This window comes from Bos javanicus, chromosome 19 (assembly GCF_032452875.1).
Source record: "Bos javanicus breed banteng chromosome 19, ARS-OSU_banteng_1.0, whole genome shotgun sequence".
NCBI lineage: Eukaryota > Metazoa > Chordata > Mammalia > Artiodactyla > Bovidae > Bos > Bos javanicus.
This window is the reverse complement of record NC_083886.1, coordinates 22,252,855-22,278,409: the sequence shown is the minus strand read 5'-3', so window position 1 is coordinate 22,278,409 and position 25,555 is coordinate 22,252,855. Positions and strand designations below refer to the sequence as shown.

Sequence of the window (25,555 nt, the reverse complement as noted above, 5' to 3'; positions counted from 1 at the left end):
TTTGCATTGTTAGAATTATACAGGATGTTGCTTCCACTAACGTAATTAGGTTTAACTTGAAGAAATATGCTAAAAGCATCAAGGCGTTTTTTAGGTGTTCCTGTGATTTGGAAAGGATGTAGTAAATGATTTATAAATAGATTGTTAGTACTGCACACCAAAGGGCTTATTTGGGCTCACTTCCTTTTTGCAGGTTGTGGGAATTTGGCCACTCTTGTTTTCTGCATTAATCTGTTTTCAGAGGGCTGTGACCCTTTTTTTAGTCACCTGAGGGATTTGGCATTAGTTGTGTGTCTGTTAAAATTACAGAATCCAGAGGCTTGAATTACTCTCCAGTAAAGAGAAACCTCAGTGTTAGCCTGTACTAGAGTAGGTTTTTTTTTTTTTTTAATTGTAAGTTCGGTTTTCCAGTTATAGAAGACACAGAATTATTATTATTATTTTTAATAATGACATTTTTTGAAATGGTTCAAATTGTTGCTTATGTTTTTGGGGGGAGTAATATCTGCTTCATTTTATTAGGGCTAGGGCTAGAGATAGTTAATAAGAAAGAAAAATTAAAATTTCAGTTATAATTGTTGCTTTCATCATTTGTACTTACTGTTTACTGACAAAGATTCATGTGGCTATTCATGATCCGTAACAGCATATTTCAAGCCCTAACAATTCTAATTGTGGACTTGACATTGCTTGTCTTCTGTGGTGTCTGTATTCTTAAAACTTAATGCCACAGACAGGCCTGTTTACAACCTAAGAAATGTCAACAGAAGGCTGAACAGGTTTATGAGCTTAACTTCTTAGTTGTGTGTCTCATCTTTGTTCTTTAAATTTTGTATAATAAAAGCCAGTTGATCTTCATAAGGAATAAATTGAATATGAGTATTTCTCATTTTTCTTCACTGATTTTAAATAAGTATCACTTTAACATAGAGCTCTTAAGAGAGATGTCATTTCTTTGGAACTCTCCTCTGTTCCAGGCATCTTTAAATTACTGTGTTTCTCTCAAAGTTAATATATCCAGTTCTTATGAACACCAAAAAAATTTTAATTTGCTATTATTATATCATCTTTATTTGGGGGGAAAATTTAGTTTGAGAAGTTGGAACATCTATGAGGTAATGTGAATTCTCAGTGTCAGTTTTTCTTCCCAGGAGGGGAATGAAACAGATTCTGACAGTGTATGAAACTGAACTTTTTGGTCATTTCTTTGACCAGATTTGGTGTAGATCATTTTATCAACCCCACCTCTGTGATGCTCATTCCTCCCCAATGAAATTTCACACTCAATTCTTAAAGTATCCCTTTCATTAAATATTCTATTTAGAAATTTTTAAAAGGTATCTTGGATCACTCGTTCAGTGTCTTGTCACTTGTTATTGTGGCTGATAGTAATAGTCTGGTGTGTGGAATGAAACAAACTTGAGTTTCAATCAGTTTCACCACTTACAGGCTGAGCGACCTTCAACTTATAACCACCATAACACTTGGTTTCCTCACCAATAAAATGGAGCTTATAGTGTCTATTAATATTAATTAATGTAGTTAATTGGGCTTCCCAAGTGGCGCTAGTGGTAAAGAACTCACCTGCCAATGCAGAGGACGTAAGAGACTGGATTCGATCCCTGGGTCGGGAAGATCCCTTGGAGAAGGAAATGGCAACCCACTCCAGTATTCTTGCCTAGAGAATCCCATGGACAGAGGAGCCTGGCAGGCTACAGACCATGGGGTCACAAAGAGTCGGACACGACCAAAGCAACTTAGCATGAAAAGTAGTTAATTTAAGTTAATTAAGTGTAATATTTATAAAGTACGGCAAACAGTAAACACTCAGTAAATGACAGCTAGTATGTTTGCCCTTTTGAACATGAACCAGAGTATAGGAGAAAGAATTAGAGTGGTGCGACAGCCTGGTAGGAGAAATGCCATCATTTGCATCATTGTCATATTCTGGCAAAGGGTGGGATATACAAAGAAATACAAGACATGGTTCCTGTGGCGAGGATACTCAGTCTGTTGAGAGATATAAGACAGATTAATTAAAGGATAAATAAGAACACAATTCAGCTAAGTGCCAGACGAATGGTGCGATTGGTGCTCTAAGTATTCAGAGGACAAAAAGTTATTGTAAATGAGCCGATTAGTAAAGATTTTATGGTAGGATTTGACATCTGACCTTTATTTCTGGCCCTCTTACATGTCTTGATTAGTATAAGCAGAGGTAAGGGGTACTTGAGCCGTGAGAGAAAAGGAAGACTGATGTAGCAGATGTCACAGCCATAGAGAGTCAGTGAATGACTGCTGTTAATCATTTGTGGTAGGAAGGAGAAATCCAGAAAGACTTTTGTAAAGACCGATCATGCTCTTTAGAAAATAGCTCTGAGTATATTTTGGATATATCATGTGGGCAGAATTTTAATCAAGTTTTTATCGAGTACCCACAGACTACACAGCACAGTAACCAGCATTTGCAGACTCTACATAGCTTATTTAGGAAGGCTGCCAATTTTACAAAGGCTGTTGTTGAATCAGTACCAGTGGCTGGGAGTGCACTGTGAAATCCCCATAGGCAGCATGAGAATAGAAATCACGAAACTATCTGCTAGTGGTTTTATGGTTAAAAAGAAAGGAAGAAGGGAATAGGGGAGGAAAGAAACACATTCAAGTAACCCAAAGCAAAACCTCCTTCCCTGCTTTCTCCAGGTGCTGAGCTCTAGATTCGGTTACATCAGCACCATGTGGTGGGCAGGGTGGTTCCCATTGGCACCAAGAGAGGGCTTGTGATATTTACAGTGGAGTGAGCTATCGGGGGAAGGGTGTGCTGATTTTGTTCTTAATGGCTTGGCTACCAGTTTAATGGCCTGGTTGTCAATGGTTCATCTTATTTAGCGTTCTATAAGCAATGTACGGAGAAGGCAATGGCAATGTACAGCCCTTTAGTTTTAAGTATACATAGAAAAACCATCCTAGTGGACAGGAGGCTCTTTTACACATATATGAGTAAGCCTATGATCAAACATCAATTAATAAAGGCCAAGTCTCATCACAAGGACACATTTTTTCTATTTCTTTAATTTTGTATCTGTACGAGATGATGGATGTTCACTAAACTTATTGCGATAATCATTTCATGATTTATTTAAGTCCAGTCATCATGCTGTACAGTGTGCCAATTATATCTCAGTAAAACTGAAAACAAACCAAAAACTAAAAAATAAAGACCAAGAATTGTATAAATGCCAGGTTACATAAGGCCCAAAGTATGATAGTTTAGTAATACTGATTGAAAGAAGAGTTACTGCAGCTACTGAAGATTCAGCAGACTGTGCCTTGTTATGCTCTCCTGCACTGAGAGGAATGGCAGACTGGGACTGGATATGTTTCCATTTCGTGATTCTAACGAAATGAATTTAAACCCAGGGTAATTTTTTCTCCCCAAGGTTAAAGAAACACTGATGATTGTAGACTGGCTTGTTATGATCTCTTCTTCCTTTATTTCTTACCTCCTCGGAAATACATTTGAGCACATCTGTTGAGAAACCTACCTTCGTCTTGGCTCTGAATGGGTTTGGGGCCTGTTCACCCTGTGCCTCACCTGTGGTCCACCTCAGTTACGATGGAAGTCCACTGTGCTCACACTGCTGGACGTCTTCATTGCCGTTTTAGACACTTGGAGAAGTTCCCAGCAAAGTTACATGCCTTTTAGTCCGAAAATGATCATGTCGTAAGAATGTTTACGATGCTTTTTAAAGAAGTGACAACACCTAATCTCTCCCTCAATTAAAGTCAAAATCAACCAGAAAATATTGAATATCGGTGCTCTTCTTTATGGCAGTCTTGCAAGTCAATTTGGGGACATTTTTCAAAGGGAGAGTCTCTGTGCTTTAAAAACTTGCCTACCTGATGCACTGTAAAGTTGATAATATCTCATTCTTTACCACCTACTCAGCTTAAAAGTGAACTTGTCCTGAGTGAGAAATTTTCTTAATGGAACTGGTCTTACTGGTACTTAAAATCAACAAAGCAAAAGTATTGGCTATTTTTTTAATATTGCAGATAATGCATGCTTATGATAAGAAACATCAGAAATCCTCCTCTCCCCAAAAAGCATTACCCTTATTATTTTCCGAAGATGTTTACTGTTCTGTTAATATCCACAACTTTCTCTGTATGTATATCCTTTTAAAAATGCGATTGTCTTCTATCATCTGCTTTGTAATCTGTTTTTTTGTTTTTTTTTTTCACTAAGCATATTGGGAACATCCTGCCATTGTCCTCAAATGCGTTTCTTTCATATCCTTTCTGAGAGTTATTTGTTTTCCATAGAACTGAATTCTGCCCTATTGTTGCACATTTTGATTGTGTTCAGTTTTTTTGCAGTTATAAACAAAGCCTCACTGAATGAATATCCTTGTGTCTAAATCTTTGCACATGTCCCTGAAGGAAATACCCTAAAATTCAATTCTGGGATTGCCAGACCAAAGGGTATACCTATGTCTAGAACTTTTGGTACAGACTGCCAGTTTGCTCACCAAAAATGTTGTACCTGTCTACAATTTTAGTAACTGTACCTCCAGCAATTTAGTAATTCATTTTCATAGTGCTCCTGAAATAATAAAAAGTAAAATCAAGGTAGAAGCAATTTTATCCTTCAATTCATCTGAACCAATTGAAGACGCAGGAAAATTGATCCTTATTTGTCTTTCCTATCAGGAATCGCTTTCATACCCAGTCACTGATGGAAAATGATTTGTAAGGTATTTGAGTGGAACTTGCCAGAAGATGAAATAATAGTACATTGATAAGATGAGGGAAAAACTAATTATCCGTAGATGGTGTTGAATATACACGTAGTGTTTGTGAATTTGGGTTTGCGCCCTGTGTTGTTTTTTTTTATTCTAAAATCATCACCATTTTTGATTTAGGGATTTTTGAGCTAAAAGATAACTGACTGACTTAGGGTCCTGCAGCAAATTAACCTTGAACAGCATTTCATTGTTTTCTGTTTAGGAAGTGTGAAGTGGCATTGAGATTTCCTAAAATTCTGTCTTACTAAGGATTGCTGCTGCTGCTGTTCAGTTGCTCAGTGGTGTCCGAATCTTTGCAACCCCATGGACTGCAGCATGCCAGGCTTCCCTGTCCTTCACTATCTCCCCGAGTTTGCTCAGATTCATGTCAATGATGCCATCCAACCGTCTAAAAAAATGATCATATATATTAGTTTGTTAATGCTCATAACTAAACTTGTGAAGTTAGAATTTCCTCATCTGGTTTGTAAAAGCCAGTGTATATTTCCCAAAGTTGGAGAGAGAAACTTTTTAGGGAACAAGCCATTTAAAATCTTGGGGAAAAAAAAAAGTTTTCATCTTTAAGGCTTTTTGAGTATTGAATATAGGAGAAAGGAGAAGAGTTGTATGCATTTTCTAAAGCTCTTAAAGAATCTTACTTTGAATGTCTGTGCAGATCTAAACAGTATCCAGAGGGGCTTCTGGCCAACTTAAAGAAAAAAAGACTGGAAGGAGAAAAGAATGTTAGAACGCAGGCCGCACTTGCCTGCTGGATTCATTAACGTTGGTTGCCTGCCTCTGTTTGAAACTGAGCTCTCTCCTTAATTAAGGTGTGTGTTTAAATCACAGGCAGAGAAAGTTTTGGGGTGAAGTTTCACTGTTTTGTAGTGGCAGCAGTCCTGGACATGCTGCTGGAACACAGAGGATGAGTTCAGCACCTTCTCTACAGATAGTTATCGCTGCCTACAGCTTGTCTCTTTTACATAGCGAGCCTTTGTTCACTGGAGAGTGGACGTCTGTGGGTTGGCCAGTCCAACTCCTATCGGAGACTGGAGGTGACTGATAAGGAGTCCAAAGGTCACAATGGACCAGTGTGGGGTCAGTCTGGCTTTAAGGGGGGAAAGGGAGGCATCAAAAATTGAATTGCCTTGTGGGAAATGTTCAGTTCATCAGCTTCAGCCTTTCAGCTTCAATCAGAGAAAAGCCACCAGCTGTCTCTCAGTCCGAAGGAGCAGGAAAGAAACAAAACGTTATTTAAAGGGTGTGATTTAATTGAACTGGATTGCGTTAGGGCTTTCACTCCAGGGACGATTTCTGTGGCGCTGTCACTCTGCTCTGCGTACTGTGAGGCAGCAGATAACCAGATCAAAAACTGAAGGTAGTCCACAGTCACTCGGGTCTTTTGTTGGATTTCAGAATGAAACGTCAGATGAGCTTCAGGTATTTCACTTGCTAACATCACCATTTGGCCCGTTATTAGAATGTGGTGGGCCACAAAATAGGAAAGGCAAATAATATTTGCATTTCTAATTTGGTCTGCTGCTTTTTAATTAATGGCTTTTACTAGGTATTTTGCTAACTTCTGAATTCAGATACTACAAATAGGTGATCACCAACCTAATTAAAAGTCTGCTACTGCTACTGCTGTTGAGTCACGTCAGTCGTGTCCGACTCTGTGCGACCCCATAGACGGCAGCCCACCAGGCTCCCCCGTCCCTGGGATTCTCCAGGCAAGAACACTGGAGTGGGTTGCCATTTCCTTCTCCAATGCATGAAAGTGAAAAGTGAAAGTGAAGTCGCTCAGTCGTGTCCGACTCTTAGCTACCCCATGGACTGCGACCTACCAGGCTCCTCCATACATGGGATTTTCCAGGCAGGAGTACTGGAGTGAGGTGCCATTGCCTTCTCTGAATTAAAAGTCTACTTGTTAATAATTGTCCTTTAAGTTAGCAGTGGTCTTTGTATGCAGTCATTAAGGTTGTAAGCTATTGTCCTTGTCCTCTAGTCTAGTGGAAAGACTGCGAGCAGAACTAGCTACATAATTTGCAGGGCCCAGCAGCTAATGAAAATAGGGGGCCCCCGTTCAAAAAGCATTAGAGCATTGAAGCAAGTGCAAGGCCCTTTCAAGCACCGCCTTAATGTGGCTGCACAAGTCACACATCCATGAAATGGGCCGTGACCTTGGGTATGAAATTAAATAGACTCACAGTTGGTCAGAACTTCGCTACTTATTCCACTTGCTACCTATTCTTTGCTACTAATTTGTGTCTTTCTGAACCTGTTTCGCTTTCCATTTTCTATCTTCCTTTTCTGTCTCTTCCTGTTCTGTTCCATCCTCTCACCAAAGTTGGAGAACTTGCAGAAAGAATTGGGAGTACCTATACTCTGTCTGTAGTCCATGTGAACACATTCTATAATACTATTTCCTTCCATTTCTCTGGTGAAACAAACAAGATTAGGATTTTCTCTAAGGGAAGGTAATCAATTTAACTAAAATTAAATATTCTGTGTTAAAGTTTAAAAAGTGCTTTCATAATTAACATTTGATTCAAACAATTCACTTTTGAGGTAGCACCCCCTCACACACATTTTATATCAGTAGATCAGAAAAGTAGGCTTCAGAGAGGTTGAGAGATTTTTTTCAAGGTCAGCCAGCTGATAAGTGAGATTCCAGTCCACCCCTTCTCATGTGGTGCTTCCTCACTACTTCATTCTGCCTCTGCAGTTCTGCGAGACCAAGGGTTAGGTAACAGTAACTTACTTTCTCAAAATTGATCTGATTTACAGAATTTTCTGCCAGTTTTCCAAAAATAACTGCTGGGATATAATGATTAATATTTGCAACAAGTTTTTACTTCTTTTATTGCCTATAATCCTTTGAAGTAATATTTTTGCATCATTTTAAAGGAAAGACATTGACGTTCAAAGAGATTAAATGACTTGTTCAGGTTATGTAACTAATAAATTCAAGAGCAGTGACTAACATCCAAGTCCTCTTTATATCTCATGCTTTTTTACTGTGCTATATTTACTCTGATTAATTTTGTATCTCTATTTGGTAAATACCTGTTCATTCATGTATTGATCACCTACAATGTTCTGGGCACTGGGAATGATCCAAAAAGACTAACTCTGAGCTCTTAGAACTTACATTCCAGAATGTAAATAAACTATTGTAACTAATTAGCTTATGATACAGTTATAAATAAAAAGTAAAGCAAAACAAAAAATGAAAAGTAACCTGGAAGGAGTGCTGCTTTAGAGAAAATGGTCAGTAAACTGATAAAATTTTTGAGCTGCAAATTAAAGGGTAGACATTTGGTGTAAATAAATAAAACCATTTCTTAGGTATGACAGGCAATCTAAATAAACAATATGAGACAACTGTATTTATGAACATAATAGGAACAGATAAAGATTGCTAACTTAAACAAACATTAGCCTTCATGGTAGTTATACATTGACTTTAATCCTCTCTCCCATGTAGCATGGATTCTAAAATCATAAGATCAAAAAAACCTAAATCTGGTCATTTCCTTCATGCTGAGTCACTAGCACATAAAGCAGTGTTTAATGTATTAGCGATGTTGGATTGTTCACACTGTTAGAATACAAGGACTGTAACGGCATGCTGCATGAAATGGCATGCTCTGGGTAGCTATTAAAAAATTCCAGAGTATCCAGCAGATTTAGGGAAGCAAAACTTCACTAGTCAGATTTGACTTTAATGAATTTCAAAATCTTGTCCAAAATCTTCTATTGTGCTGAAACCCTTTTGTATATGGTACTCCAGGGCTTCAGTAGGTAAACTTCAGCCTAATGCTTGGGAATCTTTGTGATATAAGCAAGTTGGTTGTAGAGGGATTTCCATAGGAAAGGAGGCAGCATTATGGGGCAGGTAAGAGGGTCTTTTCATAGGATTTGCCCGTTGTGTGCTTTAGAATGGCAGGAGTCCAAAGTATTATATTAATAGAAGACCCTTAGAAAGTCCCAGCCTTATCTATTCATGTGGGTTTCCTCTGGCTTCAAAGTTAAATCTAAGCACCAGTCATTCAGTGTTTGGCTCTTGTTAAAGCTGAGTTGTTATCTGCTAAAAGATGACAGGGTGGGAGGTGGGTACTGTTGATTCCCAATTGCCCATCTCTTCAGGGCAACTATTAATAAAGTTTCCTTTAATCCAGAGTTTTAGACTAAGTTCATGAATACAATGAAATCACTTGAAAAAGTGGGTCTGTAGATCAATGATTAGTACATTTATTTCTCTGCAGGAAAAAGCCATAGTTTTCACTAAATCCTCAAAGGAATGTAATGACCTTGCCCTCACCCCAAATTAAGAACCTGGAATAGACTGTTGTGGGCATTTGACTTAGAAATTAAGTAAGGTGTTTTTAAGCTATTTAACCTTACCAGTGAGATTCATTTATCCATTTTTAAACAAACACTCATGATTTTCCCACAGTGAAAGATTTTGACCTACCATTTTCTCTCTATTGAGGATTATGCAGCCTTTTGAATTCTCTCTGTCTGATAATCTTGGAGTAGATAATCTAAGAATGGTATTTGCATAAAGAAAACGGAATATTGCTGTAAAGCCTGAATGTTTGTGTTCTTCAGCAAATAGTCACAACCTATTTGGTGAGTGAAAAGAGAAGCAGTACTGGTGTACAGTATTTCTGGTGCTTTGCACTCTAGGAAGGCAGAAATGACTTAAAGTTGTTGCTTTGAAGGAAAGTTGTCAAAAGAATTAGGAGACTTTCTAAATACATTTAATCCAGATACTTATTAAATTATAAAGAGCTCGTTGAGAGGTTTGGGGACCGCTGCCCTGGGCTGAGATATTTATTGGAATGAGTGTGCTCTTTGTGTTGTGTTCTGAGGGTCAAGAATTCGCCAACCCGTTAAACCATTCTTTGCTATTAATGCCAGATTCCACAGCCTACAATGTATAGTTACAAATTCTTAGAACTGTGAGCAATCAAATGTTATGTGGCATTTTTGCGTTTTTGCCATATCACGCTATTTATTTATTTAGACCCTTATCCAGTGCATCTTTGCTGTGGCAAAAAAAAAAAAAAAAATCTGCATTTTGCATGTAAAGCCACGAGAAAACTCAGATCAGTTTCTCTGTCTTAGAAATTAAACACCCTTTAGAAATGAAACTATTTATTTAAATCTTAGTATTTTTTCCTCCAAAAGGATTATTTCAGTGTCAGTTGAGAATATTTAAATGCAGTTATTTTTCATTGAGTAGGGTTTTAATGCAGAGGAAACAAGAGTGGAGTTTTTTCACAATTCATCCTATTTAAAGTATTAAATATGTATCTTATGTTGCTTTTAGTTTAGAAGTATATACTAGAAAGTGAATATACAAATATGGTATATAAGCTGTATGTTTGTTTTCTCTTTACTGACTGTTCTTTAAATATGTCACTGTAGAAATGTTCAAATATGTATGAAGAGAAAAAGCATTCTAAATGTTGCCTTTTTAGCATTGACCATGAAACTGAAAAAAATGTAGGCCTCTTCAGTGACACTAAAAACTTTGGGAAAACATCCAACATCTGCTTATCTTTCCTGCAGTGGAAATGTTCATAATTGCAATGTGCAGTTTCCTTTGAATGAAAATAAATAGATTTCTATTTGTTATACTTACATTTCAGAAGCATGTTTACTGAATTCTTTAAATGTATTTAATTTTTTTCCCTGACAGTTGGGGAGGTACCAAAAACATCTGATTGTTATTAGGGTCTTCTTAGCTTTCTTTCAAGGGCAATTGTGTTTTTCTTTAAGATATTTTCCTAAGGCTCTTTGTTTTGAGTCCAGGTTTAGGGTCCCCTTACAGAATATGTCCACCCAAGGAGATTCCTCTGTTACCTGGATTACCATGTCCTTGACACACTTTAACACAATCCTTATTATAAAATCCCTGTTCCATAAGCTTTTTCTTTTTAAATACACAAGTCAGTTTTGTCCCTGTTTGGTTCTTTCTTTGCTGGATGATGGTCTAAGAGGCTGTCAGCTAGACCTTGCTGGAGGACTATACCAGGCAGATCCTGGTGTTTTTGACACCAGGGAATTCCCAAGTTGAAACCTATTTGTTCCAGTTCCCAGGAGACCAAACGGCTGACTATTTTACCCTGTTGACCTAGACAGCTCTTTGGCTGAGGCATGGTGACTAGTCCTGGCTAGTGAGTTACCTTTGCTTTAGTCGTGACTATGGTGAAGTTATGTATGTTAGAGACTGTTGTATGCATACTAGAGGTTATATTTCTGTTCACAGTGAAATACAATTGAGCATTGGTTGCTCTGTTGGTTTCCAAGGAATGCGTGCATCAATACAGGGTTGCTTTTGTGTGTGACTTTCCCCCTCAGCTGAGGAAGTAACCCCACTGTTGTGACCCTAAGCCTAGGACTGAGTTTCCTATCTTTAGTGGGGCCTGCATACCTTGTCTAAATATAGCGAGGTGTGGACTTGGCTGATATGGAAAGAGACAGTAGAATGACCTTAGCTGGTCTTCATTACTAGTATTACAATTATATTTAAAGAAACAGAACTATTCCGGTTCTGCCTATAGGTAAAGATGCTTTTTCCAGCTGCTCAGCTTCCTTGGGAAAAAGTTTTATGCACTAAACCAAAAAATTTGTTTTTAAAGCTAAAGTGAATCACTTCAGAAAGAAACCAGGAGTTCATTCCATATGAAAACATGCCTAAGGGGCAGTTTCCTTTTCTATTTCTTTGACCAAAACTTAACATTTCTTCAGAGTTTCAAAGATAAAGCCTAAGCTTCATGTACTTTAGGATAATAACTTGTCTTTATATAACTCTGACATTTGTTAACTTTCTAGAAACCTTGCACAAACTTTCTGTCAACTAGTGACTAAAGTTTGTGCATCTTTTCATCTTTTTCTTTTTTAATTGATCAACACTCAAGTAGGGGAGGGATGGGATTCCATTTGCAGAAAAAATTTCCAATGGAAGCAGGAATCCAGTGAACACATTAACTATTTGGTTACTAAGAAGGAGAAGTCTATAGCATTTAACGTCATTTAATGTGCTGTTGTGACCTAACATTTTAGGGGAATTCTTTGAGAGTTACTTCTGCTATGAAAAACCTAGTTGGTCTTTTTGACGGATTAATACGATAAAAATAAACTGATCTCCTCTTGAACTAATGGAATGCTTTTACAGTTGCTAGTGGTAATCTCCTAAAATTACAAACTTTAAAAGTTTATAATGTTGTTTGAGAAAAATGAAATATGATTGCCTCACGTCATATTATACAATTCAGTGGTGACAGAGCAAGAACTCTAGGTCACCTGTGAGTCCCTTGCTTTTTCCTCTTCTCTACCTTTACATGTTTCCATACAGCAGGTGAGATACTAACCTTCTCTTTTATAAATAGAGAATCTGCCTAAACTGCTAAAACTGACTTAGTGGCACCAAACCAGGTGTAAAGTGAGATTAGAAAATTCTGGTCAGCTGAGTCCTGGCCAGGTGTGCCCCTGGTGCCTTCTCCAAGTCAATGAAAATATGACCTCAGAACTGGAAATCTATTTGTAGAAAGGTTTGATACAGCCACCTCATCACAATTTTTTATCATCGTTTACTCTGACACCTTGTTTAGTGTTATGATCCCACTTATAGAAGAGAAATAAGAAACAAAGTTAGCTGGCTGTTACAAAATGGCAGCTTTACTGTGATTTAGGTATATTCCCCAGGTTTACTATGATCCCATCCTCTGGATGGTCTGTGGTTCATCTTTAATACAAATTCTTTTTAAGTTCTTCAGAGCTATGTTTTACACAACTATTGATTTTAGAGATGAGGAAGTTAATTATCTGTGAGAGCTGTCTTCTCATCAGTTCAGTTCAGTTCAGTCGCTCAGTCGTGTCTGAATCTTTGCGACCCCATGAATCGCAGCACGCCAGGCCTCGTTCCATCACCAACTCCTGGAGTTTACTCAAACTCATGTCTGTCGAGTTGGTGATGCCATCCAGCCATCTCATCCTCTGTCATCCCCTTCTCCTCCTGCCCCCAATCCCTCCTAGCATCAGGGTCTTTTCCAATGAGTCAACTCTTTGCATGAGGTGGCCAAAGTATTGGAGTTTCAGCTTTAGCATCAGTCCTTCCAATGAACACCCAGGACTGATCTCCCTCAGAATGGACTGGTTGGATCTCCTTGAAGTCCGAGGGACTCTCAAGAGTCTTCTCCAACACCACAGTTCAAAAGCATCAATTCTTCGGCGCTCAGCTTTCTTCACAGTCCAACTCTCACATCCATATGTGACCACTGGAAAAAGCATAACCTTGAGTAGATGGACCTTTGTTGGCAAAGTAATGTCTCTGCTTTTCAATATGCTATCTAGGTTGGTCATAACTTGACTTCCAAGGAGTAAGCGTCTTTTAATTTCATGGCTGCAATCACTATCTGCAGTGATTTTGGAGCCCCAAAAAGTAAAGTCTGCCACTGTTTCCACTCTTTCCCCATCTATTTGCCATGAAGTGATGGGACCAGATGCCATGATCTTAGTTTTCTGAATGTTGAGCTTTAGGCCAACTTTTCCACTCTCCTCTTTCACTTTCATCAAGAGGCTCTTTAGTTCTTCTTCACTTTCTGCCATAAGGGTGGTGTTATCTGCATATCTGAAGTTACTGATATTTCTCCTGACAGTCTTGATTCCAGCCTGTGCTTCTTTCAGCCCAGTGTTTCTCATGATGTACTCTGCATATAAGTTAAATAAGCAGGGTGACCATATTCAGCCTTGACGTACTCCTTTTCCTATTTAGAACCAGTCTGTTGTTCCATGTCCAGTTCTACCTGTTGCTTCCTGTCCTGCATATAGGTTTCTCAAGAGGCAGGTCAGGTGGCCTGGTATTCCCATCTCTTTCAGAATTTTCCACAGTTTCTTGTGATCCACACAGTCAAAGGCTTTGGCATAGTCAATAAAGCAGAAATAGATGTTTTTCTGGAACTTTCTTGCTTTTTCGATGATCCAGCGGATGTTGGCAATTTGATCTCTGGTTCCTCTGCCTTTTCTAAAACCATCTTAAACATCTGGAAGTTCACGGTTTACATACTGCTGAAGCCTGGCTTGCAGAATTTTGAGCATTACTTTACTAGCGTGTTAGATGAGTGCAATTGTGCAGTAGTTTGAGCATTCTTTGGCATTGCCTTTCTTTGAGATTAGAATGAAAACTGACCTTTTCCAGTCCTGTGGCCACTGCTGAGTTTTCCAAATTTGCTGGCATATTGAGTGCAGCACTTTCACAGCATCATCTTTCAGGATTTGAAATAGCTCAACTGGGATTCCATCACCTCCACTAGCTTTGTTCGTAGTGATGCTTTCTAAGGCCCACCTGACTTCACATTCCCAGATGTCTGGCTCTAGGTGAGTGATCACACCATCGTGATTATCTTGGTCATGAAGATCTTTTTTGTACAGTTCTTCTGTGTATTCTTGCCGCCTCTTCTTAATATGTCTTCTCATAGATTGTCTTTAATAATCTAACTTAATTTAACTGAGAGCCAAAGAGATTTAGTATTACTGGCCTAACAGTTCTTCACTGATGTCCTGTTCTAATGTAATACAGATGAATTTGTATTCATCTGTAAAATTCACTTGCCTTCTCTTGATTGAAGTCAGCTTCTGGTTTCTGATTCATTTTCTGCTTGTTATATTATGTGCAGACAGTTAACCTTGCTTTCTTTATGATCGGTTGAAAATGGTGGTTTTAGAACTTAGTTGCATTATCTTCCGTTTAACTTGACCCTGACTATATCATCAGTATATTGTCATATCCGTTGAGTAGGGGATAAGGAAGGAGGGAAGTCTTTTGTGTAAAAGCATTCTCCTCAGCTGTTCTTCCTTGATGCTGGAAGTTTGGTGCCTGGCAGGAAATGATATAGACATGCGTGATAACAAAGTGACATGAGGAAGAATTGCCTGTAAGTTTCCCTAGCTTGTGCAGGATGATGGGCTGTCAGCTGGCAGATAGGTTAAGGCAAATTTGGTCTCCAAATCTGAGGATTAACAAAGTAAAACAAGAAAAAGTTGAGATAGTGAAGAAAAAGAAAAACCTGTTTTGAGAAAAGTTTGGACAGAAGCAGGTGGTATAAAAGTTAATATCCATGTAAATAAGACTTTTTTTTTTTTTTTGACCCTCCTGGGTGAGAGTGTAAAGCAATGAGATTTGTTAAAGGAAAGGATCTGTCTGCAGAATCAGGAGATGCAAAAGAAAAAGATGTTCTTGGATTGCAAGGAATTGGCACATATCAAATCTTTCTTTTTTAGACTTTCGTACAATATAGGTTTTAAGTAAAATTTCCATCTGTACCAAAAAATAAACTAGACAAATATCCCCAAGATATCCATCTTCTTTTCATTCCTGTTAGCTCACTGATCGACTACCCTGTCTCCTTCTTGCTTGGAACACTTAAGTAACATCTGTTTCCCTCTTTCTAACTCTCAACCCCTTCCAGTCCATTCTCCATGCTGTAGTTAGAAGAATCTTCTGGTAATGCAAACTTTGGATTTCTGTCATCCTCAGGGCTAAAGTCCAAATTCTTTGGCAAGTCATATAAGACCTTTTCAACCTATGACCTACTTACCTCTGTCCAGATTTACTGCAACCCTGCCTCTTATTCTTCCACCATATAGTAAGATTATATGAGCAATTTGAGTGGCTTTAGCCAAACAAGTTTATATAAACCTACAGATTATCAGCTCCATTGTCATATCAGCAGTAAAGGGAGCTCACATAAGACTTAGAAGAGGCTAGTGTGCCTGAATAAGAAGTTTCTACAATCTTTTGTGATGAATTCACTCAGAAGGCAGATGCTGGACGGTAACTCATCCAGCACACTCAACTTCTGAGAAAAGGGAAGTTCAAGATAGAACACCAGCTAGAACTTTGTAAGAACACCAGCTAGAACTTTGTAAGAACTCTGCAAGTTGAAAGTTCTGTGAATAGAAGTTCCCTTCTTTGCATCAGGAGTGATGGAAGGCTGCAAAGAACACTCACACAGCCTGTGTACACACAGACACCAGAGAAGAGGTTTTGTTTTAATTTTTTAATTGGAGGATAATTGCTTTAAAGTGTTGCGTTAGTTTCTACTGTACCACAATGTGAATCAGCTACAGGTACACATATACCCTTCCTGTTGAACCTCCTCTCTCCCACCCCGATCCCACCCCTCTAGGTCACCACAGAGCATGGAGCTGAGCTTCCTGTGTTACCCAGCAGCCTCCTGCTGGCTGTCTTATTTATACATGGTGGTGCGTGTGTGCTGGGCTTCCCAGGTGACTCGGTGGTAAAGAATCCACCTGCAAATGCAAGAGACACAGGAGACGTGGGTCAGCTCCCAGGTCGGAGAGATCCCCTGGAGGAGAAAATGGCAACCTACTCCAGTACATTCTTGCCTGGGGAATTCCATGGGCAGAGGAGCCTGGTGGGCTACAGTCCATAAGGCTGCAAAGAGTCGGACACAACGACGTATGCACACAGCTGGTGCATGTACGTCAGCGCTACTCAAAGGTGTTATAGTGAGTGACTTTCACACTGCATTAGACTTCAAAGTGGATGTGAGTCTTCAGCATCATTTCCCTTGTCATTTTCAGATCACATTTGTTAAATACTCCATACATAGTATTAAGACTGGGCACTATATAAAGCAGTGTCCATGAACTTTCACTACCTTACACATGAAAAAAGCCAAGAGTGTAGACCTAGGAATATACATCTCATTAAACAGAAACAAAGCTTAACAATACACCAAAGCAAGGCGGTGGAACAAATGAACAGGTGTATTATCTTGGCCTTTACATGAATTTTTCTGTACATGATAAGCATTTTTATTTGGAATTGAAACAAGAAGGGAGGAGTAGGGCAGCTTGCTTCCCACTCAGATTTTTATACAGTAGGTTATGCCCTCTCTCTTCTACCACAGAGAGAGAAGCTCTCTGCAAAGAAATAGCGGTGCTGCTGACAAAGAACCTTGATCACTTGAAATGGACAGAAGGGCGGCTTGGGTCATCCTTTGCCTAGCAAACATTGCTGATGGCAAAGCCTTTGGGGCAGAGAGGTGGCTCATGAATGAGGAACTTATCTAAGAAACTGCAGCTTTCTCAGCCCTGAGGGTACTAATTGTTGGTTTCATCACAGCTCACTTTCTCTCAAGCCCCACCCATCACTTCAGAGAACTTGTTGAGGACAGCTTGACTTTTTCAAGTCTCGTTTCTGTGGTAGATGTCTGAAAACACAGCTTACGCAAAACATCTGTGTGCTTGACTGTGTTCCCACGGTGTGTTTTCCTGTATTGCCCTCTCCCCTCCCTTTTGGGGTCCTTTTTTAAAATTAAAAACACAGGATAAGAATCATTAAAAAGATATTTGCAAAAAGAAATTGCCACCTCAAAGCCACCATTCTTACAAATAGCCATTTTCACTCCTGCCATGTTACCTTCCCATTCTTTACATGCATAGTTTTTTGCCTGGTTATATCCTTTTTCTTAAGCTGAAGTTCAGATACTTGGTCATTTAGTCACTTCCCTGTTTTCTTGCCCCCGATCCCAGCATCATCTCTTGGATTTTCGTCTTGAGTTACCAAAAGGGCATTGCAGCTTATCAGCATTTTGTCAGTGAGTCCTAATTCTCTTATTTTCCTTTCCTAGATCCTAGTAGTTTTTAGAATGTGGCTAAGATCCAACTTTTATCTTTAAAAGTGAGATATATATGTGTAGGCTTTTTAATTTTCTTAACGTCTAAAAACTGCTGTTTTAAAGTATGTTGATTTTCAAGGCACATTGCTGTGCCCACCCCATGGCAGCCTGGAGTAGGAAAAAACATATCTACAAACTAGAAATACTGATTTGCTGCATTAAATATATTTATTAAAATGTTAAGATAAGCATGTAAAAATAGAAAATGTATTCTTTACCACGGTAGATGAGAAGAAAGGAAATATACAAGAAAAGCAAAAACTGAGTAAATAAAAGAACAAGTTAGTCCATATATCAGTATTTATTGTAAATATAAATAAACATATAAATTCACATATGCAGAGTTGTATCTGACTCTTTGTGACCCTTTGGACTGTAACCCACCAGGCTCGATTCACACAGCCCCCATAAAAGGAGAAAAAAAAAATCTGCACCTTTAAGAATACCTTGAGAGACTTCCCTAGTGGTCCAGTGGCTAAGACTCTGTGCTTCCAATGCAGAGGGCCCAGGTTCGATCCCTGGTCAGGGAACTAGATCCCACATGCCACAGGTAAGACCCAGCTCAGCCAAATAAATAAATAAAAATTAATTAAACTTTTTTAGAAAGAAAACTTTAAAAAAAAAAAAGAGTACCTTCAGCCACCTTCCTGTTAGACATGCTGTGGTCCCCTGTGCTTAGATATTTAAAGGGTAGCCCTCTATGGTATGTAGGGTCCCCTAAGGACTGAAGAAGTCCACAAGACTTACATACAGCCTTGCTAGCTGTTTGTTGCCATGTAAGAAGATAAAAGGATTGCGGCTTTCCTTCCAGTCACTGTGCAAAAGAGAATTGCTCCTGGCAGTTAGAAATCATTTCCTTTTGTTCCTTTTGTTTCCTGTGTCCTGCGTTGCATCATGGGGTAGTTCTGGGACCTAACTCAGCCAGTACCTAAAAACATCTAGGCAGTTGGTGTAGAATCGTTCCTATATTGGAGCAGGTATGTGATGATTTATCATTTTCCCTCCAGCACATTTAAACACACATGAAATTTAAATTTACTCTTGGGTCATTTTGATTTAAATATTTTCCTCTTTTTCCAAATCCAAATAGTTGGAATTCTCATTGCTTCATATTGCATTCTGGAGTATTGCAAAATACCACTGTGTGATCCCTTGGTCCCTAGCCCTCTGATTTCTCATGAATGCTCTCTGGAAAATAAGGAAGAAGGTGCTGTAGATCATTGCTTTCTTCCTAAGTTTATCCAAAAAGGTACATCTAGTGTATTTGAAAAATTATTAAAATTAGATCAGTTATCAAGGAAGCTTAATAAATTAAATTTGCAAGGAAAAATGGGGTACATTTTTCATCTGTATTGGTGGTACAATTCTGTGATGATTCTGTAAGAGGGAAAACTGTAGGAAACAAGGAACATCAGATCTGTTATAAAATATGAGTTGATAAAGGCGACTACCTGCTGTTTGCTTTCTCTTTTCCCATTTCTTTAACAGCTCCTTAAATTGTCCTTTGAACTTGGCCTTTTGCTGTGTTTTTCTCTTCCTTCTCATTCTCTCCCGCCTCTCACCCCGTCATCATCACCACTCGTATTACTATTTAGTAAAAGGTAACTGCTTTTGTAAGTCTCAGAGCCTAAGCACTGGTAACAGCATTCCTCCTGGATTTCATTGTGCATGCCAGGAGGCTCTTTAATGTGCATTAAAACAGATACAAATATAATAAAAGGATTTGCCCAAGGACTTTTAATAGTAAAGCAAACCAGGGAGAAGATTTAAAAGAGGAGTCAGCATACTTGTGACATGCCTTTCTCTATTTCTCTTTATTTGATAGTTTGATCAGTATCTTTATTTGATCAGTATCTTTGAGGGACTTTTAAGAATGCCTGCTGGGTCTTCCCTGGCAGTCCAGTGGTCAAGACTCTACGTTTCCACTGCAAGGGGCGCAGATTCAATCCCTGATCGGGGAACTAAGATCCTGTGTGACATGTGGCACAGTTCCCCTCCCCAAAAAAGAGTGTCTGTTGGCAAATAATCTAATTTTCTTTGCCTAAGTTAGAGAACTATAGAAGAACTGGTTAGACAAGCAAGATGATAGACTTCTTTTACAGACTGGGTTAAATTTTTTGGCCAGTGAATTTTGAGAATTACTTGTAAGGTTGCAGTAAAGTAGCACTGAACTTACTTAATTTATAACCAAAACATAAAACCTTGGTTTTCTGATAATTTGAGTTACTTCTTGGAACCCTGCCGGTACCCTGGTAAGTAGGCTGAAGTAGGCCTGAATTGTACAAAACAGGCAAAGAAAGAACTCAGACTGCTAAAGAAGCCATGGAGTAGAGTTTCAAAACACAAAGCAAAGCAACATAACTTGGAAACAGGCCAAAATTTGACCCCTGCTTTGTCATGCTGATTGTGTAATTGGTAAGCTTAGGGAAGTTATCCTCCAAACCTTTCTTTCTTCTGTGAAATGGGAAGAATAACTTCTATTCATGGAGTTATTGCGAGATAGTGATTGTAAAGTGCCAGGCACCATGCCCAGCACAGGATGGGAACTCAATAAATGCTCATTACAGCATCTTCAAGTTTACTTCACAGTACACTCAGAGCCAGCACCAAACTACTTCCTCCAGCTTCTACTTCCATCACATAACTCCGTAACACAGCATTTTGATGGACATGCCATCATACCTGATTCTAGGTTTTCACCAAAAAAAGTTTATGAAGTAATGGCCAAGTTGTTCCCATTATCATCAACAAATAATAGCTATTTCAGTTCAGTTCAGTTCAGTTCAGTCACTCAGTTGTGTCCGACTCTTTGCAGCCCCATGAATCGCAGCACGCCAGGACTCCCTGTCCATCACCAACGCCCAGAGTTCACTCAAACTCACGTCTATCCAGTCGGTGATGCCATCCAGCCATCTCATCCTCTGTCATCCCCTTTTCCCCCTGCCCCCAATCCCTCCCAGCATCAGAGTCTTTTCCAATGAGTCAACTCTTCGCATGAGGTGGCCAAAGTACTGGAGTTTGAGTTTTAGCATCATTCCTTCCAAAGAACACCCAGGGCTGATCTCCTTTGGAATGGACTGGTTGGACCTCCATGCAGTCCATGGGACTCTCAAGAGTCTTCTCCAACACCACAGTTCAAAAGCATCAATTCTTTGGCACTCAGGTTTCTTCACAGTCCAACTCTCACATCCATACATGACCACGGGAAAAACCATAGCCTTGACTAGACGGACCTTTGTTTGGCAAAGTAGTGTCTCTGCTTTTGAATATGCTATCTAGGTTGGTCATAACTTTTCTTCCAAGGAGCAAGCGTCTTTTAATTTCATGGCTGCAGTCACCACCTGCAGTGATTTAGTAGATGGTAAAGAATCTGCCTGCAGTTGAGGAGACCTGGGTTTGATCCCTGGGTTGGGAAGATCCCCTGGAGAAGGGAATGGCTACCCACTCCAGTATTCTTGCCTGGAGTGTTCCATGGACAGAGGGGCCTGACGGGCTACAGTCCTTGGGGTCACAAAGAGTCAGACCTGAATGAGTGACTGACATTTTTTTAGACAGCCAGTGGTACAGGTCTAGGGCTTTGGTGATAAATCTGAGCTAGAGAACCAATTTGGGAGGTGAGGTACCTCCACGATGGTTCCCAGCGATTCTTTGCTCCCAGTATTTGCATCCTGTATAGTTCCCTCCAACATTAAATAGGAGTGATCTATGTAACTAATAGGATATTGCAGAAATTATGGTGTGTCACTTCCAGGGTTAAGTCATGAATCACTGCACTTCTGCCTTGTTCCCCTTGGGATCACTTACAGGGGAAAGACAGCTGCCATGTCGTAAGGTCACTCAAGCAGACCGTTGCATGGCAGAGAATTGAGGCCTCCTGTCAATATCCATATAAGGGAGCAGTCTTGGAAGCAGATCTTCCCACCTCCAGACTAGGCTTCAGTTGACTGCCTTCTCATAAGAAACCCTGAACCAGAGCCACCCAGCTGGTGTGCTCCTGCACTTTTTTTTTTTTTTCCTTAAGATTTATGTATTTTATTTTTTGGCTGCGCTAGGTCTTCGTTGCTACACTTGGGCTTTCTCTAATTGCAGCCAGTGGGGGCTTCTTTTTGTTGCAGTGCACCAGCTTCTCATTGCGGTGGCTTCTCTTGATGTGGAGTACAGGCTCTATGAATGTGGGATTCAGTCGTTGCAGCCTGTGGGCTCAGTAGTTCCGGCTCGTGAGCTCTAGAGCACTGGCTCAGTAGTTGTGGCGCACAGATTTAGTTGCTTCAAGGCCTGTGGGATCTTCCCGGACCAGGATCGAACCAGTCTCCCTTGCGTTGCAAGGCAGATTCTTAACCACTGGACCTAAATTATGGAAGCCCTGCTCCTGGAGCCTTAACCCACAGAAACTGTGTGAGGTAATAAGTGGTTTTTGTTGCATTAGGCTTCCAAGTTTTAGGGTAATTTATTATCTGTCAGTAAGATAACTAGTCAGGAGTCATCCTTTATAGGACAGGGTGGGCTGGAGAAGGCATCAGAAGAGTATATACAGAACAGAAAGAAGAATGACAAGGAAATGATCAAAGATGACATATGTAAGAGCTTGGAAAAGACTAGGAGCCCACAAACGAAAAGCATAGTAGCAGTACTAAGAAAGTAAGACTATTAGGAGATAGAAGGTTATCAACAAAGTCAAATGATCAAGAAAGATGAGGACTGAACAGTGTCCATTGGATTTGACCAGCCAATGAATATCTCCGTTGGAGTGCCTTGGAAGCCGAATCCCATATGAAGTGGAGACACTGAGACCTGTGTCACTTGCCCTTCCCTGTCCCTTTGATCTCATCTTCTTCCACACGTCATTGACTCACCACACTTGAGTGCTGTTAACTTCCCTGCTATGGTCCAAACCAGCCAAGTACACGTCAGAGCCTTTGCATTTGCTGCCCCGTCTGCCTTTAATATTCTTTTCCTAAACAGCCACACGACTCCCTCCCTTACTTCCTACAGATTTCTGCTCAAATGTCACCTTATCAGAGAGACATTCCCCGAGCATATGTTATAGCACAGATATACACAGCAGCCCTCTCTTTACTCTGCTCAGTTTTGCTCCATAGCACTCACCATCATGTGAAGCCCAAAGGGGCAGCCACCGCTCAACCGTGGCCAGTTGTTCGTAGGTGTGAATGCCGACATAAGTGTAATTTTCTGATCTTTCAAGAGAAGCTGGAAATTCTGATTTTTCAGTATAATTAGTTGTCAGTGAGTTTCAAAGCACTGTGACGGTCTGACGATCTGTATGTTTTAAGAGAGGTTAGTCAGGTAGGGTAGGATATCTGGCAGAGGATCTCAAACTGGGATTCAGTGTCTCAGATGCCAAGAGGAATGAGTCTCTTTTAAAAAGGAGAATGTGATTTGCTAATGCCTGTCAGGGCTCCAGGTGCTAAGTGAAAAGCAGAAACTGATATTAAGCTAAGACTAAAGGATTTTGTCCCTTGGATCTATCACTCAGGAAATCACTGGCAAACTTGGATGGGAAGGACTTTCAGAGGTGGGAGAGGAGCAAGATGGCTAGGAAAAATGACTGCAGTGGAAGAAAATGGAGACAGAAAGTATATACTCCTTTTTAAAGAATTTCAGTAATAAAGGAAGAGAAACTTAGGGACAGAAGATCAAGTAAGGGTTTTGTTTTAAGGATGTGAAAGAACAGACCTGAGCATGTTTCTGGGCCAAGGAGAAGTCACTCGAAAGAGGGTGACCAATTGATACAACTAGGAGACAAGGAAATGGGGTCAAGGATGCTGGTGAACAGGTTGACTTTTGACAGCTGGATGCATCATCCTCTCAGGTCAGAGAAAGGAGATAAGTCTGCAGAGGAGGGAAATTAATTGGGAGCAATCACACCAGCTAATCTCCTCCATGGTGTAGAAGACTAGGTTAACTGGAGAGTTGAAGAAAGCAGGAGTTGCGATGGGACTTGAGGAGAGCAGGGAGGGTTTGGAGCAGGCAGGGGAAGAAATTGGGGGTGGGGGAGGGGTGCAGATCTGTAGGTGTTAACTGCCCAGCTTAGTCAACTCACTGTTGTTGCTGTCATCTCTGACACCTCTGTCACTGAGGCCATGGATGTGCCCTAGCATCCAGAGGCACAGTTTCATAATCTCCTTAAGCATTTTGGGGGGCTGCCTTTCATTTATTGAGTATATATTTATTGCCCATCTGCTTAGTGTCAGGTACTGTGTTAGACACTAAATAAAGAATATTAAACAAAGCAATTGTTCCTGCTCAAGGAGCTTGCTGCTTATACAGATAATCATAAATAAGTCTCATCAAAGAATACTATAATTTTAAGCTGTAGTATTATGAAAGGAAGTCAGGAACAAAGAGAACAGATGGTAGGGAAACCTGTTAGGAAATAAGACACGGGACTAGGTTGGTTACGGAAGGAAGAAAAGCCAAAAAGAGGTGGATAACTTGGAAAGAAATCGAGGAATTGAGGGCCTGGAGTCTCCACCAGGTTGAAGAGTGAGTGAACACATGAAGGTCACAAGAGAGGGAGTTGCAATCAGTAACTGGGAGTTTGATTTCTGAAATCAAGTCTGTTAAAAATCCAGTGCCTTTGACAGGGATTCTGGGAATTCGTTTAAATGGAGCCTAGGTGACAGTCTGTGAGGATCAAGAGGAGAGAGATTTGGGGACCAAGCTGTTGGGTGTTCATCTGTATGAACAGTGCAATCTCTTAAGATTGTTGTAAGAAGCAGGGTGAAAAGAGAGAAGATTGAGCAAGGTAAGGAGTGAATTAGAGACAGTGACAAGGGTGTCAGAGGCGACAGCAACAGAGAGTAGACGGTACCCTGAGCCTCACAAGAGGCTTTGTGTGAAAGTGAGAGAGAAATAGTCAGAAAGCAGGGGTTGACATTTTGGCCAAGTGCTTAAAAGCCCAACTTGCATTCCTTCTGCAGGTGTGTTTTAAATACCTGGAAAAGCATTTGTTGAATCATGCAAATGAAATGATATTTCAAATGCTGAACAGTTTGAGTTAATCTCCTTTTGTTTTGTTTAATCCCACCAACTATTTTAAAATTTGGTGCTAGGTAATGTGGGTGATATCTCTTGGGTGACCCGTAAGTACATCCAGCATGTTACATACTGAGAAAGAACCGTTAAGGTCATTTCGTTTGTGGTTCGGATAGCTTTTAAGCTTTACCTTTTTAAATGAGAAGTATGTAAGTCTAGAGTTTTGGGCCACAGCACTGATAAGCTTTATTAATTCAGCTTGTAACGGAAATGGGTTCCTTTGAGCTGAGGTGGTTTCTCCCCTCCTCGGAGGAGGAGCTTTTGGAAACAAAACTCCCCCTACACTGTCAGTCATCAGAAGTGCCTGAAACCAACTCCTTTCATAGGCAGCTAGGGGTTTTTTCTTGGGGGGTGGGGAGAGGGATGTTTGTTTTTATTTTTTTGAGCAGAGGTGGGTAGACTTTTGGCAGATGACTGCTGCAGATGAGGCTGAGACTTGCTAGAGTGGCTGCAAAGGGACGGAGATTGGAAGGCGGCAGCAATGTCATGAGTCCTGGTCTCTGAATCTTAGCTCACACTCAGAAGTGTTTGGGGGCGGGAATGCTCACTATGAGTCCAGGAGCAGTGGCTGCCTGGAGGAGCTAGAGAGAGTGGCTGCTCTTCTTCACGTACCCAGAGATTAAAATGATTTTATGTGTGTGCTGGTTTTATAAAATGTGCTAAATTAGGCCCACCTACTACCAGCTGGAGCCATGACCTGGACCCTCTCTGAGGGCGCTCCAACTCTGACCTGTCATTATTTGGTAGTACTTCAAAAATCCAAACCGACAGCTAAACACTTTAGATCCCTGGAATCCAGGAGGTCAAGTGTATATGTGAGCAGACAGCATCTAGAAAGACACACCTTTGGTCTGGGAGAAGACTGCAGAGGAACCCAGAGCTAGGCAGACAGCCACTGCTTTTCACATGTCGACTTGTTTGCCCTCCTGCCTAGGCTTCATGGTCTTCCTTTATTTATTTATTTTTTTTAAGCAATGTTTGATATCCAACAACCAT

The 25,555-nt window shown here is 40.1% G+C and overlaps 1 protein-coding gene and 1 non-coding gene across 8 annotated transcripts in view; both read left to right on the top strand.

The window, feature by feature from the left end:
* Positions 1-25,555, top strand: part of SSH2 (slingshot protein phosphatase 2) — a 246,584-nt gene that overhangs the window by 152,483 nt on the left and 68,546 nt on the right. Inside the window, exon 1 of one of the 7 annotated variants that reach the window (XM_061389507.1) lies at positions 1,686-6,224. The exons of 5 other annotated variants lie outside the window; for them this stretch is intronic. In XM_061389507.1, the coding sequence (XP_061245491.1) occupies positions 6,202-6,224 (23 nt within the window). In that variant the 5' untranslated portion in view covers positions 1,686-6,201. Of the gene's footprint in view, positions 1-1,685; positions 6,225-18,261; positions 18,481-25,555 lie in introns of those variants that run through there. One more of the 7 variants, XM_061389508.1, reaches the window with a different exon arrangement.
* TRNAG-UCC (transfer RNA glycine (anticodon UCC)) lies at positions 17,961-18,033 on the top strand. The gene has a single exon. It is a non-coding gene; the product is annotated as a tRNA-Gly (tRNA).